At 43.9% G+C, this 14,196-nt stretch overlaps 2 protein-coding genes across 2 annotated transcripts in view; one reads left to right on the top strand and one right to left on the bottom strand.

Annotated features, from left to right (window-relative positions):
* The first annotated feature begins 3,307 nt into the window (after positions 1-3,307).
* On the top strand, positions 3,308-4,626 carry ppp1r3g (protein phosphatase 1 regulatory subunit 3G). Its single transcript, XM_047612085.1, has one exon. It carries the CDS (start codon positions 3,471-3,473, stop codon positions 4,308-4,310), a length of 840 nt encoding a protein of 279 aa, XP_047468041.1. The 5' UTR covers positions 3,308-3,470; the 3' UTR covers positions 4,311-4,626.
* Positions 4,627-9,142: 4,516 nt separating this feature from the next.
* Positions 9,143-14,196, bottom strand: part of LOC124995838 (LYR motif-containing protein 4B) — a 30,034-nt gene continuing 24,980 nt past the window's right edge. Inside the window, exon 3 of the mRNA XM_047568551.1 lies at positions 9,143-9,459. Coding sequence (XP_047424507.1) covers positions 9,412-9,459 — 48 coding nt within the window. The 3' untranslated portion in view covers positions 9,143-9,411. The remainder of the gene's footprint in view (positions 9,460-14,196) is intronic.

Below are 14,196 nucleotides of genomic sequence, written 5' to 3' on the forward strand. Positions count from 1 at the left end.
CAAAAACAAACAAAAACCAAAAACATGAAGAAAACAAACAAGCATTTACATCCTGGAAACTGTTAATATGAGCAGATCACATGGTTCAGGCAGGAAGTCTGACATATTTATTATAGCCGGAGGAAAAACCAACGTTACCTGGGGACACGGTCAAGAATGAAGGTGCATGAAATTTCATTCCATTTCATTGAACTGACTTAACTTGGAAAACCAAGAACTCATTATATTAAGTTGATATAAATGATAGAAACCAGCCCAGACAACTGGGAACTGACAATGGAAAAATCAAACGCATAAAAACTCCAAAAGCAAAAAGCCTTTAATTTAACAGGCTGGAGTCATTAAGAAAACGCCTACAACACAGTGAAACTGAGGAGGTTTAGCTGAATTCACCACAGGTGTGAAAAGAAAACGCTGCTGATCCTAAACACCTGTTTCACCGTCTCCACACCTGAGTGATGGGCGGGTCGATACTGAAATATCGATACCTCCGATACCAGGGCTTTATGCCTCAAAGCCGATTCTCACATCCAAACATCGATACTTCAGTCACTGGAGGTGATGTAGGAACTAAACTACTGAACCTGTGAAACAGCTCAGGTTTAAACCACAGCACAGAATACGAGGCGTTTATGAGGAGGAGAGAACATTCACACATAGGTTGTGTGATTGTGTTTTCCTGTTGTTGTATTATCTTGGCTATATAGTAAATGAGGCCACGACCTCAACAAACTTCAGAGTTTAAAATAAATAAATGACTGTGACACATTAGGGCGTATTTACACAAAGTATTGATACTGATACTGTATCAGTGTGAATTTCACTCAGTATCAGATCAGAAAAGAACTTTCAAACATCACCGGTTTAATCTGAATAAGAGCCAAACGTGCCTCACTTCTCCATCCCATCATATCGTTTTATGTGACAGCAGCAGCTTCATGAACCAATCAGAGCTCCTCGCTGTGTTTGAGTAAAAGCTGCATGATGCAACACGTCATTTCCTTCATAGATAAAAGTCATTATAGGATTCAATGAACACAACAACTTGTTATTTTTTAACCGTGTTCCAGCTTTGATTCCTCCAGAACTAAACCACGTAGAGAGATTCTGACTGTAGTGACAGAAACTTCAGAGTCTTGTCTTTAAAAAGAGACTAAAACCATGAATGAGCTCCAACATGTTCATGAACAGCATCAGTTACTCTGGATTTGTGGAGTTTTTATTTTTGCTGAAGGCTGGAATGATAAGAGGTTAAACCGGCACTACTAATACTTTTTGTCTTTCTTTCATAAAACTAGTCTGGTTGTGCCAAACTGGGAGGAATCTAAAGAATCCCAGTTTATTTTCTTTCCATAGACTGAAGTCACATTTCATGACAGAGGGGACAGTACGAGGATAAACCACCGCTGGCTCCAACGTGCTCGGGTAAAGTCCATGGTGGCCTGGCCATCTGAGACCGTCACTTTAGAGGGTGAATGAATCCTTTTATGTGCAGATCCATCAGGTTTTTAATTTGTCTCCTGTCTCTGTGCTAATGTTTCCTGATGTGCTCTTATTTTTGGGTTCCTCCCGGACAGAATGTGCCTGATAAGAGTTTGTCCCGTTCATTAAACTTCTCGTCTGTTGTTTCTTCTGGAACAATCTGATAAAACATTCACTATTTCTATTCATGATTTAATATTAAATCCATTCTCTGTACGTCCTCCTTTATTATTGGCTTATAGGTTGAACCTTTCAGGGCTCATCTGAATTATTATTAATTATTATTATTATTATTTTGAGACGTTTCTTCTGGCCAGGACACGCTGTAGCAGTGTGACGTCAGGACCATGTTGGAGGCAGCGTCACATGTTTATTTACTGACCAGCTTGACGCAGGGAGGACGCAGGGCGCTGTGTTACATAACTATGTCACCGGTCTGGGACTTTCAAAAGAGGTTCTGAGAATTCATCACAACACGACAGCTGCAACAGAAACACAACCGCTCACAAACGATTTCTATCGGCTACAAATATCTAATGAAAAATGACTCTGAACATCAGCAGAGTTTCACATGAGTCAAGAAAGAGGACGAAGAGAAGTCAAACTAACAAATTAAACAGGAATATTAGACATGTGTATGTGTTTATTCAGGAAAATGAGCCAATATTAAATTTACTAATCAGTGAAGTCAATGTGATGAGACTCAGTTCCTGGTTTAGTTTCTATGAATCAGGGATTTGTCTCATGTTTGTGTTGAAGTGTGTGATGACAACAGATCAAAGGAGCTTTGTGAGGAGCTCAGAAAAAGAGTTGTTGTTGCTCATCAGGCTGGAAAAGGTTCCACAACCATCTCTAAAGAGTCTGGAAGCCACAAATAATCCACAGAGAGTCAGACAGATTGAAGACGACTGTTCCCCTCCACAGGAGTGGTCCACCAACAAACATCACTCCATCATAGTGGGAGAGGAACCAGAGGAACCCAGGGGAACTTCTAAGCAGCTAAAGGCCTCTCTCACATTGGCTGATGTTCATGTTGATGAATCCACTCAACAACCAAAGACACTGCTCTCTGTCCACAAAGAACATGTGGGACAATGTTCAGTGGACAGATGAGACCAGAGTAGAATAGTTTGGTTTAAATGTTTGGAGATGAACCAACACTGCATTCCAGCATCAGAACCTCGTCCCTCCATGAAACATGGGGGCGCTAATGTCCTGGTTTGTTCCTGTTCTGCTGCATCTGCTCATCATTGATGGACCAATGAACTGTGAATTCTACCAGTGAACTCTGAAAGAAAATGTCAGGACATGAGTCCATGAGCTGAATGTGAAGAGAAACTGGTCATGAGGAAGACAAGGAGCCCAAGAACACCAGTGGTTCTCCAGAAGAACCAGATGAATGTTTAGGAACAAGTCAAAGTCCTGACCTTCATCCAGTAGAAATGTTGGAGCATCAGCTGATGAGAGGAAACCACCAACATCTCACAACTCAGCTGGTTCTGATCTGGGATCAGATTAGACCCTGATCAGCTGTTACCAGGAACATTAAGTCTGAAGGACTCACAGACTCACACACTGGACACAAGGACTCAACAACATGTGAACACATTAATTTATCCGAATAAATAAATACACAACTCTAATATTTCTGTTTCATTAGTTTGTTAGTAAAGATAATTATTGACATGTTTCAGGAGTCAGAATAAAGATCATGTTTCAATGTCTCCTGGAGGTGAAAGGATTCGGATTCACGTGTCTGTGTGTGTGTTTGTGTGTGTGCGTTGTTTATTGTTGTACCGCTACGCGCTTGTAGTGAAGGCTGACGTTTGTTACGTGACGGTGCTCGGGTCCGTGGCAGCCAGACAACACTCACGCGCTCTGCAGAAGGGGGGCGGGAGTCTCTATACAAGCTGTCCCCCACCCCGGGGTGGGACCCCAGAGGACTCCGGACCGGCCTCAGCTCACAGGCCGCCAGGCAGCGGCGAGACATGCCCCGACCACCTCTCCAGTTCCACGCCGACGGAGAGTCGCCCTCGTCGGGTCACTCTGTAGAGAACGGCCTGGAGGAGGCGGAGGAGGTGGAGGAGGAGGTGGAGGATGAAGGAGACCTGGACGACACGGTGGACGCGTCTCATCTGGAAAGGTTTATGAAGGACAGACGGAGAGCCCAGTCCCTCCCCGCGTACCCGGCGGCGCTCCTGGACGGAGTCCCCGGGAGCAACGAGAGGAAGAGGGTGAAGTTCGCCGACAGCATGGGGCTGACCCTGGAGAGCGTCAAGCACTTCAGCTCTCTGGAGGAGCCGGAGATCCCCAGCAAGGTCCTGTCCAGACACAAGAGCTTCCCGCCGCAGCAGCAGGGGGTGCTCAACGACCTGTGCCAGAGCTTCAAGTCCGGCCTGGGCACAGACCGGCTGGTCGCTTGTTTCCCGGAGCTCCGGGACGCGGAGCTGAGAGTCCAGCGGCTCCGGGTCTGCCTGGAGAAGGTCGTCATCACCCAGTTCGACGTGCGGGGACAGATCCGGGTCTTAAACTGCTGCAGCGACCAGGAGGTGGGAGTGAGGTACACCTTCAACGAGTGGCTCTCCTACGTGGACGCGCAGGCTCCGCCCGTGGCCGCCGAGGAGCCGGGCTGTGCGGGGCAGCGCTTCGCCTTCACCGTGTACACGCCGCCCTTCATGGACCCCAGCTCGGCCGTGCACTTCGCCGTGTACCTGAGAGGCGAGGAGGGGGAGTTCTGGGACAACAACGAGGGGCAGAACTACACCCTGAGGTACCGAAGCATGTCCGGTAACGCGCCCTCAGTCAGCGCCGCTTTCCACGCCACATGAGCCGTGCGTAAAAACGCGCCACCCGTGCGTAAAAGTCCCTCCAGCAGCAGCGCCAGAGCCGCACCTGCTCCTTCCCGTTTATTCTGTGTCGTGTCGAGTCTATTTGAGATTAGAAAACCTCTCTTGACTTTCAGAAGGACAACGACTCAAAGACAGTTCTGGACTCTCATTCTCTCCGGAGGACAGAAAGCACAGCGGCAGGTTCTGGATGAACTGTTGAACCACTGACACCAGGTCACCGCTGCTCCAGGACTCAAACTGCTGAAAAAAAGATGTGGAAAAATAGATTTTCTGTAATAAAAACATACTAACACCAGCCTGATGTGTCGTGTTGATTGTAAACCTGCAGGAACCGCTCTTCTAATAAAGAAAACCGCTGCTCAGGTGAGTTTCTCCTCAACCAAGAGAACAAAGACGAACAGAACGAGTCTGAGTCATTTAGAAATAAAATGTAATAAATCCATTTTTTTGAAGACTCCAGATGAACTGGGGTTAAAAGTTAAAGTTCAGACCTTCTCGCATCTTGTGTTTCATCCCAAATGCACAAATATTTAATAAAAGAAGCCAGAGTCCTGCCTCAGTCACTGTTATAAAAGATCATCTGACACAGAAAAGCTCCGTCAGTGATGTTTGTTCATTAGTGATGAGTCTGTTAAAATATTCTGTCCTTGTAGATGTTGACGAACTAAATAATTAATCTAAATAAATCTAAACAAGAATTAACAAGTGAAAGTATTTAATATGAGCACACGGGTGTGATTCTGTGTTAAATATCGATGTGGTCACGTGTAGTTTAGTGTCTTTATTTCCTTTATTTCCAGAGATTACAGTTAGTGCAGGAGTTTCCAGGTCTGAGTTTAGAATAATAAGTTAAACAGCTTCATCAGAGACATCAGCTGTTAAAGTAATGATGTCCATTTACATCCAGAGAAACTGAGTTCAGATCTGGAGACTCTGGAGATGAACATGACGTCTGAACTCTGACGAAGAGTCACGATGCTAATGTCAGTTAACAGAGAGAGAAACTACTGAGCATCAATAAGGTGCTGGAGCAGGGAGGGGTCAGAGGTCACGATCTGTGTCACAGACCTGGTCAGGGAGGAGCTGTATTCAGACACACATTGGTCCAAGGTGAGAAGAGGCAGAATCAAACCTTTCTGGAGGAGGAAGCAGCTTCGGTTGCTCTGGTTTTTAAACCGGAAACAACAGAGAAAAACACACGTGTTTTGAAAAATGTCAAAGTGATTTAAAGTGGCAAACCAGAGTCAGGTTATTGGAAAGAGACCAAGATAAATAGCAGCAGGTTAACATGCCAATGCTAATGTTAGCAGAGTAAACTCATCTGGAGTTTTACATGACGATGTGTTTAACTTGGATGTTTTTAACCCTTTACACGACACTCACCAAAATAAACCTCAACTATAGATTTTTACCTTATTTTCTAATGTTCCTGAGTTAAATCCAGATGAATGAATGTCTCATATCTGGTTCCTGGTCTCATATCTGGTTCCTGGTCTCATATCTGGTTCCTGGTCTCATGTCTGGTTCCTGGTCTCATATCTGGTTCCTGGTCCTTAAACTGATGTAAACATGTATTTGTCACATTAGAAAATCATCAACATCATCACATTAGAAACATTAGGACACTTGTTCTTCTTCATGGTTCCTAATAAACCAGGTCAGAGGGGGGACCTTGTAGACCACATTAGACCCTGATTAGACCTGACAATGTTTCCTGGATCTTCTCTGATTGGCTCAATGAAAACCACATGACAAGAAACCTCACTGAGAGGAACCAGGAACCACGTTACCACATATAGTTCCTGGTCCATGAAGGGTTAAAGAGACCAGTTTTTTATTGAGACCCGTCGGGTCCTTGTCCCCGCTGCAGTCCATCAGCTCCGTCCCCAGGACAAAGTCCAGAAGTCCTCGGAAAAAAGTTGTGCTAACAAACCTGCCGGGTCCTGTTTGGTCTGTCAACACGGAGACAGATCTGTGTCACTGTCACTAGAGCGGCTGCTGCCACCAGACTCCACTGTAAAACTGGTCGATTTAAGACTTTAAGATTCAAAGTGACTTCTCATTTGAAATAGAGTCTTCGTTCTGCTGCAGCTCCTCTGTGTCTGTCCAGAATCATCTTCTGTTTGTTCCATCTTCAGTGTAGAATCAGTCTCAAGGCATAAAAATAAAAAATAAATAAATAAAAATCCCACTGTGAGATAATCTAATGGATTCTCTGATTTTAACCAGGTTTTATGAGGATTCATTACATTGTACTTTGTTTTTTATTTTGCACTTTTATTTTTCGTCGCACAATTTCATTTGTGCAATAAAAAGCATAAAGTCTCAGTTCTCTCTCTGCTCACTTTTGTTTCTCACACATTCCTTTGCTCCTTGACTTTAAATAAATCCTTCTTTGTAGTATTTCTATGGACAGATTGGTCGACCTCCAGATCTGGACCCGTGTGTCAGAATTGATCGTTTGTTGGGGGTAAATTCAGACTCTGTGTGTGTTCAGGTGACGAAACGCCAATCATCTGTTGAGCAACTCCATCTTTTCTGTGTCCTCAAACCAACAGATGCGTCTATAAATAGCAGCGACTTGTCCCTCGGGGTCAGTCACCTGCTTCACCTTCACCTAAACCAAACGCACCTCTGAGCTCAGCCCAGCTCCGGTCATGCTGTTTGTGTGTGACGGCTGTATAGAGGCATTATAGAGGCATTATAGAGGCACGCTCCTCCTCCACGATCTGGTTTCATAAAATATAATTCTATAAGAACCTGACCACAGAAGAGTGGCAGCAAAAACAGGCTGCACGCTCCTCACTGAGAATAACTGCATTCAGCCAGACTCTCACACAGTCTCCATCATATCACTCCTTTAAAGTTAATGCATTGTTTCTGCAGCAGGTAACAGACGTTTTCATTGTTTCCTTGTATAAATGTCGTATGTTACTGTGCACACGTTGCATGAATGAAACTGTTTTTATTGTTTCTGAACCTCCATAAAACACCTGAACCTCTTGGCTGTGAGCATTGTGCCTCTATCAAATAAAGAACTGAAGTGAATTGAATTTGTTTGGCCATCACAGTGACACATGTACGAGTCAGAGCGACAGGAGCACGAAGCAGAACTAAACTAGAAGCTCAGATAAATGAGATAAATGACATTTAATCCGAGTCTCGAGTCTTCAGGTTTGTCTTTGGCTGTAAGTAAACAGCTCCTTTAAAGTGGAGCCAAATCATGTAGAGCTCCCCCTGGTGGCTGGAGGCTGCAGTATAGGTCATAAGCTCCACCCCCTCCACGTTAGTGGGCGGGACTAAATCACTAAAAGACACGTCAAATAATCATTTTTCAAGAATGGTTTTACATGTTCAAGTGTCAGTTTTCGTTATAGATGGTATGAATGTGACGTCACAGCTAGCGAAGTCTCCATGGTTACGGCCACTGAGCGGCAAAAAGTGACAGTTGAGCACAAAGATTAGCATCATAGACTTTAATAGGATCTAAACTGTATCGCTGCATTAGAAGAAACAACTGGAATCCAGACTCAGGTGCCTGGTGCTGTGGTTCATTTAGTGTCAGATAATATTAATTTAGTTTATAAGTTTGTGGATATTGTTGTTTTGTCGTAGTTACGGCCGACAGTAACTATTTCAGCTCCAACAATAAAACAATAAAGTGAATATTTGTGATCAGTCCTCGTCATCCTTTTAACGCTACAGTATTATATGGCTAACGTTACTTCTCAGTAAAGCTCTTAGCATTAGCATCTTTTATTTAGCTACATTTAACAGAACTGAAATGAACTGAAACTGAGGCTGATCCACTTTTCCTAATAAGCAGGTTCTCTAGTCCAAAGCTGATGGAGCTGTGTTGTATATAAAGCTCATACGTTAGCATCATGTAGTATTTCCTATATCTAAATATCAGCAGAACTGATTTCTGACCACATGTTCGTGGACCATTTGTTATCTGGTAGTTTGGATCATTGTTGAGTCCAGTTGTTCTTAATTTGATCTGATAATCCTCATTTTTCCCGGTCTCACTGTATTTACTGAAACATTTCACCACGTTTTAGCCACTCAGGGGGGCGTGGCCTCAGGAGGAAGTGATGTCAATGCATATCTTCTATTCGACGCTATAGAAACAGGATGTGACATCATGATGGCTACAAGTTGCCATGCCAACCACTCCGTAAAGCGGCCCCATAGGTAAAGCAGAGTGTAGTATTAATAAATCGAAAACAGCCGCCAGTCGTTTTCCTTCAGCTTTCAAAAGCGTGGGCGGGGCATCGATATCGTGGCCCCGCCCTCGGACAGCACTGGCTCCATAATCACAAGATGTTTCCTCTGTGTCCCCATGAACATAACATCAGTTTGGCCAATGAGAGGAGGTGGATACATGGTGTCCATATTTATATACAGTCTATGGTCTTTGGAGGTTTTCCTGAAACACAAAGACTGAGAAGTCAGTTCTGTATCGTGTCATCTGATACAGATTCAAAGGGCATCTCAGCGTCTGGTTGGCTCAGTTGGTTAGAGTGTGGACCAACCGACGTTTAAGGAAGCAATGAATAAGAAATTTAAAGGATAAATTCAAAAGAAACAAGCTGCTCGTAGGGACGGTAGAGGACGTCTCATCCAAGCAGAAAGAAAACTTCCAGGTGAGAATCTGATTCCAGACTCACATGTGAGTTTCAGGTGGAAAGATAAAAACTCTCCTCAGAAACGTCTTCAACAAACTCTCCAAGTCAAGTTTTCAGTCGTCATCCAGGTGACTGATAAACGTGGACGTCAAATCAAACAGAAACCAAAAACCCTCGAAGGCGTCATGATGAGAATAATTTATTGAGTGAGTGGTTTTGGTCATAAATCAGCTCCTTACACGTCATCACACTAACACGTAATCAGAGGATGATGAGTCTGACCGGTGCCTCTAAAACTGGTTATAAGTCAAACTCTGAGCTTCTCTGCAGCATCCCTCCTCCTACATCTCCCACAATGCTCTTCACCCTTCCACTCAGCCACAGTTCATATAAACTGGATGTCGGTAGCGTTGATGACGTTCCTCCTCCTCCTCCTCCTCCTCCAGCCGTCTCTACTCCACCACGATCTTCTGGGTCTCGTACATCTTTCCTATGGAGACCTGCAGAGACACGAACACCACGTAAAGACACACTGCAAAGTTCACAGGTACACAAACCTGCCTTCTTCACTGGTCTGATCCATATTCATGATCCAGGTCTCTGTGGAGAGGTAAGACCTCAGAGAACGATTCCCAGCGCTGGTAACATCGTGGTTGTTACTATGTTGGATTAATATGTGACAAAGTAAAGAAGCTAACACCCTGATAGCGACGACATCAGGTACTGACAAAACCCTGGACTAGAACTGGACCGAGAGGTTCTAGAAATCCCACAAAGCTCTCACATACCTCCAGAGGCTTTAGTAAAAGTAGAACTAAAAATAGAACCAATCAGAGTCTCCATTAGGAAAACAGAAGCACCCAGAGCGTCCCACTAGGTTTGTATCTATTGAACAAACAGTTCAACCCTGGTCCACTTTATTTAGTCTGTACATCATCAGAACATTGTGCACATCACAGAATCAGTAGGAATGTTAATGTTAATGTTAATGAGCACAGCACATTTAGACCGTCCCGTTGAGGAGGCCTTGAGTTGCTGTAGATGTGTTCATGTCGCAATAAAAAGTGAAAAAGAAGTTTTTATCTTGCTGTTTGTTCTGGAGGTGACACAGATCAGTGACTAGACTAACATCTAAAACATGTTTTTAATGCAACGTGTTCTACCTTCACCATCCACCACTCCACCCCTACTTGAGAGACATTTACAAAAAACAAAAAAGCAAAACCAAACACCTTATTGCAGGTACCATCAGGCTACACGACACTCAGTGGAACGTAGCGTGTTTTTCGGCTGGATTGGGTCAAAGGATCTGCTGCTAATGGTCTAGAGGAGTCTGTGCCTCCACAGGTCAGCGAGATATACACAACTTTCTCCATAAGGCTGTTATCTACGCATCTAACTCTGCAGGGAACCAAGGAACCAAGGAACCAAGGAACCAAGGCCCTGAGTCACGCTGGCTAGCAGGCTACAGCTAACGTTCAGAATAAGACGCTGATGGCGTGTTTCATGTCCAGAGAGTCGCTGTGCTCTGTCGATACAAACCAGCTGATCTGTCAAATAGAGGAGCCAATTATGGAGGAGTGTGGACAGCTGTACACTATGTACACACTGAGTGTGTGTGTGTGCGTGTGTGTGTGTGTGTGTGCGCGCATGGGCCACAGTTCACAATTGATTTTGTCATTTTTTTCCTCGACATAAACACAAGAACGTGATCTACAGAACACTGAACACGTAGCGTCTGCCAGTCTGAGCACGCTGCAGAATTAACATTAAAAGCCATAACATTATGACCACTGACTGTCGGCTCCTGTCGGTGGGTGGGATACACAGCACAGCAAATTAACATGTTGTCCTAAATGTTGATGTTAGAAGCAGGAAAAATGGTCAAGTTGAAGGATTCGAGAAGAATCTTTCACAAGAAGAATCTACTTTGACTCGTAGCTGAACATCGCTGCAGACCAGGAACGCACCAAAGCATCAGTTACTTACGAGGGACGAACATCGAGAACCGTCTTTAAAAGAACCGGTTCCAACTGGTTCAATTCATGGTCATCATTAACCTTCATGCTTGTTGATTCTCATGGTGCTGAATCTTTACGTCAAAGCTCGTCATTCACATCACATGACGACTGGACCGGTCCAGAGACGCTTCACTGAAACAGCTCAGCTGTAATTTATACAGCATCGTAATTTAAAGCAAAGGCACCAACACCAACGTTTAAATACAGGCTTTAAATACAGAGAGAGACGTGTGGTCAGTCTGAGCAGAGCAGAGCTAGAAAATCAAAAATCCACGGGAGGAATTGATAAAGAATCTGATCGATGAGCAGAATCAATAATGACGTCGGTATCAGTGAAGTTTTATCGATGTCCATCCCTACTAATCACCATCGTTACTAAAAAAGACAAGATAACTGATGGCGGCGTAAAACCCTTTCTCTCCATCGTTTTCTGACAGGAGGGGGCGCTCACGCATTTTCATAGCTCAGGTGAAAGGAGACGCGGGTCGTGTGATGTCATACGCAGTTTGCAATACATGATATTTCAAGTAAGAAAAGGTTTTAACGTCAAATCTGATCTGACCTCCCACCACCACTCTCAGAAATATATAGAGAAACAAATAGAGATGTGAAGATACTGTGTATGTACAGAGGGTTGTTAGTTTTGCATATTTTTATTAAAATACGGAGGAAAGAAAGTGTGAACGTATGTTTAGAGGAGATCAGAGACACATTTATCACCTACAGACAATAACTCATTAAATATTTAGCACGTTTTTCATTTATTTTACGTTCAGATGTTAACAACGCTGCTTGTTCTTCACAACTTCTGATAACAAAAGTAAATAATAGTCAAATGATTTATATGTTTGTAACAAGTGTTTGGAACTACATTTAAGGCATGAAAAGCAGGTATTTATTCATTTATTTTAATGTAAAAATGTAAAAATTAAATGAATATATCGGTTATCAGAATGTCTATGTCCGTCGACCCCATTAAATCCATACGGGCTCTGATATAAATGATAATAAAACGATGTTGCAGAGAAGCTCGTCTCCGTGTTGCACCACCAGGGGGCACAATCCCTCCACCAACCCCTTCACTACATCCTCATCACTAATTCTGCATCATCAACCCCTCTCTCTCTCTCTCTTTACTCCATCAGAGGAGGCCCTGGCTCGTCCTGATTGGCTGCCGCATGGTGTACAAGGAAGGACGAGGGGGGGTAGCTCTCTGCACCAATCAGCTGCGAGGGGGCGTGTCTTTCATGCAAATTGTTGCGGCTGTGGCTCCTAACAAAGGGATGGCCTCCCCCCCTCCTCCCTCCCTCCCTCCCTGTCCCCTCCATCAGTTTGTTTTATCTCTCTCCGTCTTTGTCTCTGCGTCCGACTCCATGAATAAGAAAACCTGTAACACTGGGATCATTTCGTTTAGTCCAGATATCTCAGCTCGGACCAACGCAGCAGGTCAGCGGCTAATGAAGCGAAGCATGCTGGGATATTAACCACTGTTCTATCTCAGCTGGTTCTAATGATTCATCTGATTCATTTACGCTGCACTATAAACATGCAGGACTTCCTGGCCTTGAAAAGAGGGGTCCGTTCAGACCATCAGAACCTCCTCCTCCTCCCAAACCTGCAGGACATTCATACATAAAACGCTGCAGGTTCAGGCCGTTGTTTCAACTGAAGATAAAGACCAAGAGGCTGAAGAAGAGTTTCCATCCGCATCCATCCATCTACTCAACTCTGAGCCTTAAAAACCACGACATTACTGCACTTTCCACTGTAAATAACCTTCATTATACACCAGTGACTGCAGGTACTGAAACACATTGACTGTGCCACATGTGACAAATAAAACCTTAACCTTACAGTCTTATCTGAACTCAGTGGGTCTGTGAAGGTTCTCAGTCGTCCAGGTCATGGTTTATATTAAAATAAAACTGGACGTGTAGAGTTTTGAGAAGGTGTTTCATCTGAGTAGCTTCTTCAGTTCTAAGAGACTGGAGGGAAGTTCTGGTTTAAATATGAAACTCTTTTGAAGTTACATCCTACCTCAGAAACATGTTCTTTGTCTGAGAAATAATTAAAGGAAACTAACCCAGTATCGGAGATCCTATCTTATAAACTGATGGCAGATCACAGACCCACTCACGGTTTGTAGACAATGTGCTGTTTTTTGAGGGGCGGGGCTTAGCTGGAGGCAAAACATCTCAAACACTGTGGCCTGTAAACGGCCGTTAGCATATTTCAACGGACTGTTTTGGCAAGAATGGACGAGGAAATCTCACATTTTAGAGAATATACTAATACACTCACTCCCTGAGACCGTGAGTGTTATTTAAAATGTTGACTCTGACTGATGGGACTATATTCACCGACCTCTACGCTCTCACTCACTGGATGGACACTTTGACCAAAGGACACATAGGGGACAAAGTCTGGTCCGTCTTTATCAGGTGAAGCCTCTAAAACAAAGATATTACAAGAAGTAAGTGGAACCACTGTGAAGGGGAACGTTGCTGCTTGGACACTCTAATGTTGCATTACCTAGCGGTTAGCATTAGCATTAACATACAACAAGAATCCCCTAAATAAGGATTAACTTAACGTAATTTCAGTCATGATTTATTCTAACACATAATGTCATCCGGACTGAAACTTCCCTCCGGTCCTTTAGAAGTGAAGAAGATTCTCAGATGAAACTTTTCAAACTCTAAAAGTCCAGATGCCTTTTTTAAAACACTTTTTGGATATGAACTCAGTGTTCCCTCGACTCTTTCTGCCCTTTGCTCCAACTTCTGATTCATCGCTTCAGTCTTCATCAGACCAGCCCGATCCTTTTCCATCTTCATCTGCCCACAGTTTGTATCCACTGCAGCATTGTTTTAGATCCACACTCCTTTTCACCAGGTCTGACGTTTGCTGAGACTGAGCCACACTGCTGCCGTGTGATTGGCTGATTGGACGACTACATGCTCCAAATAATTATTTAATGATGACTGAACACGTGATTTACAGAGGTAACGCAGGATTAATCACACAAAAATCAAGACGTCCATCGTAAGCTGAAATCTTTCTGACGTGTGGATTAAGAAACATATGCGGCGACACTCCTGAGAGTCGTCTCCTACATAACGACAGCCCCAGTGATGAGTGTTATAATGGAAAGCTAAACTTAGCCTCCTTCATACACCACCGTATCCATCCTCTCAGCATTACGCCCGCTCACTC

Source organism: Mugil cephalus, chromosome 18 (assembly GCF_022458985.1).
Source record: "Mugil cephalus isolate CIBA_MC_2020 chromosome 18, CIBA_Mcephalus_1.1, whole genome shotgun sequence".
Lineage (NCBI taxonomy): Eukaryota > Metazoa > Chordata > Actinopteri > Mugiliformes > Mugilidae > Mugil > Mugil cephalus.

What these genes read in the sequence shown, in the direction of transcription:
- ppp1r3g (XM_047612085.1), top strand. Translation starts at nt 3,471, where the DNA reads ATGCCCCGACCACCTCTCCAGTTCCACGCCGACGGAGAGTCGCCCTCG.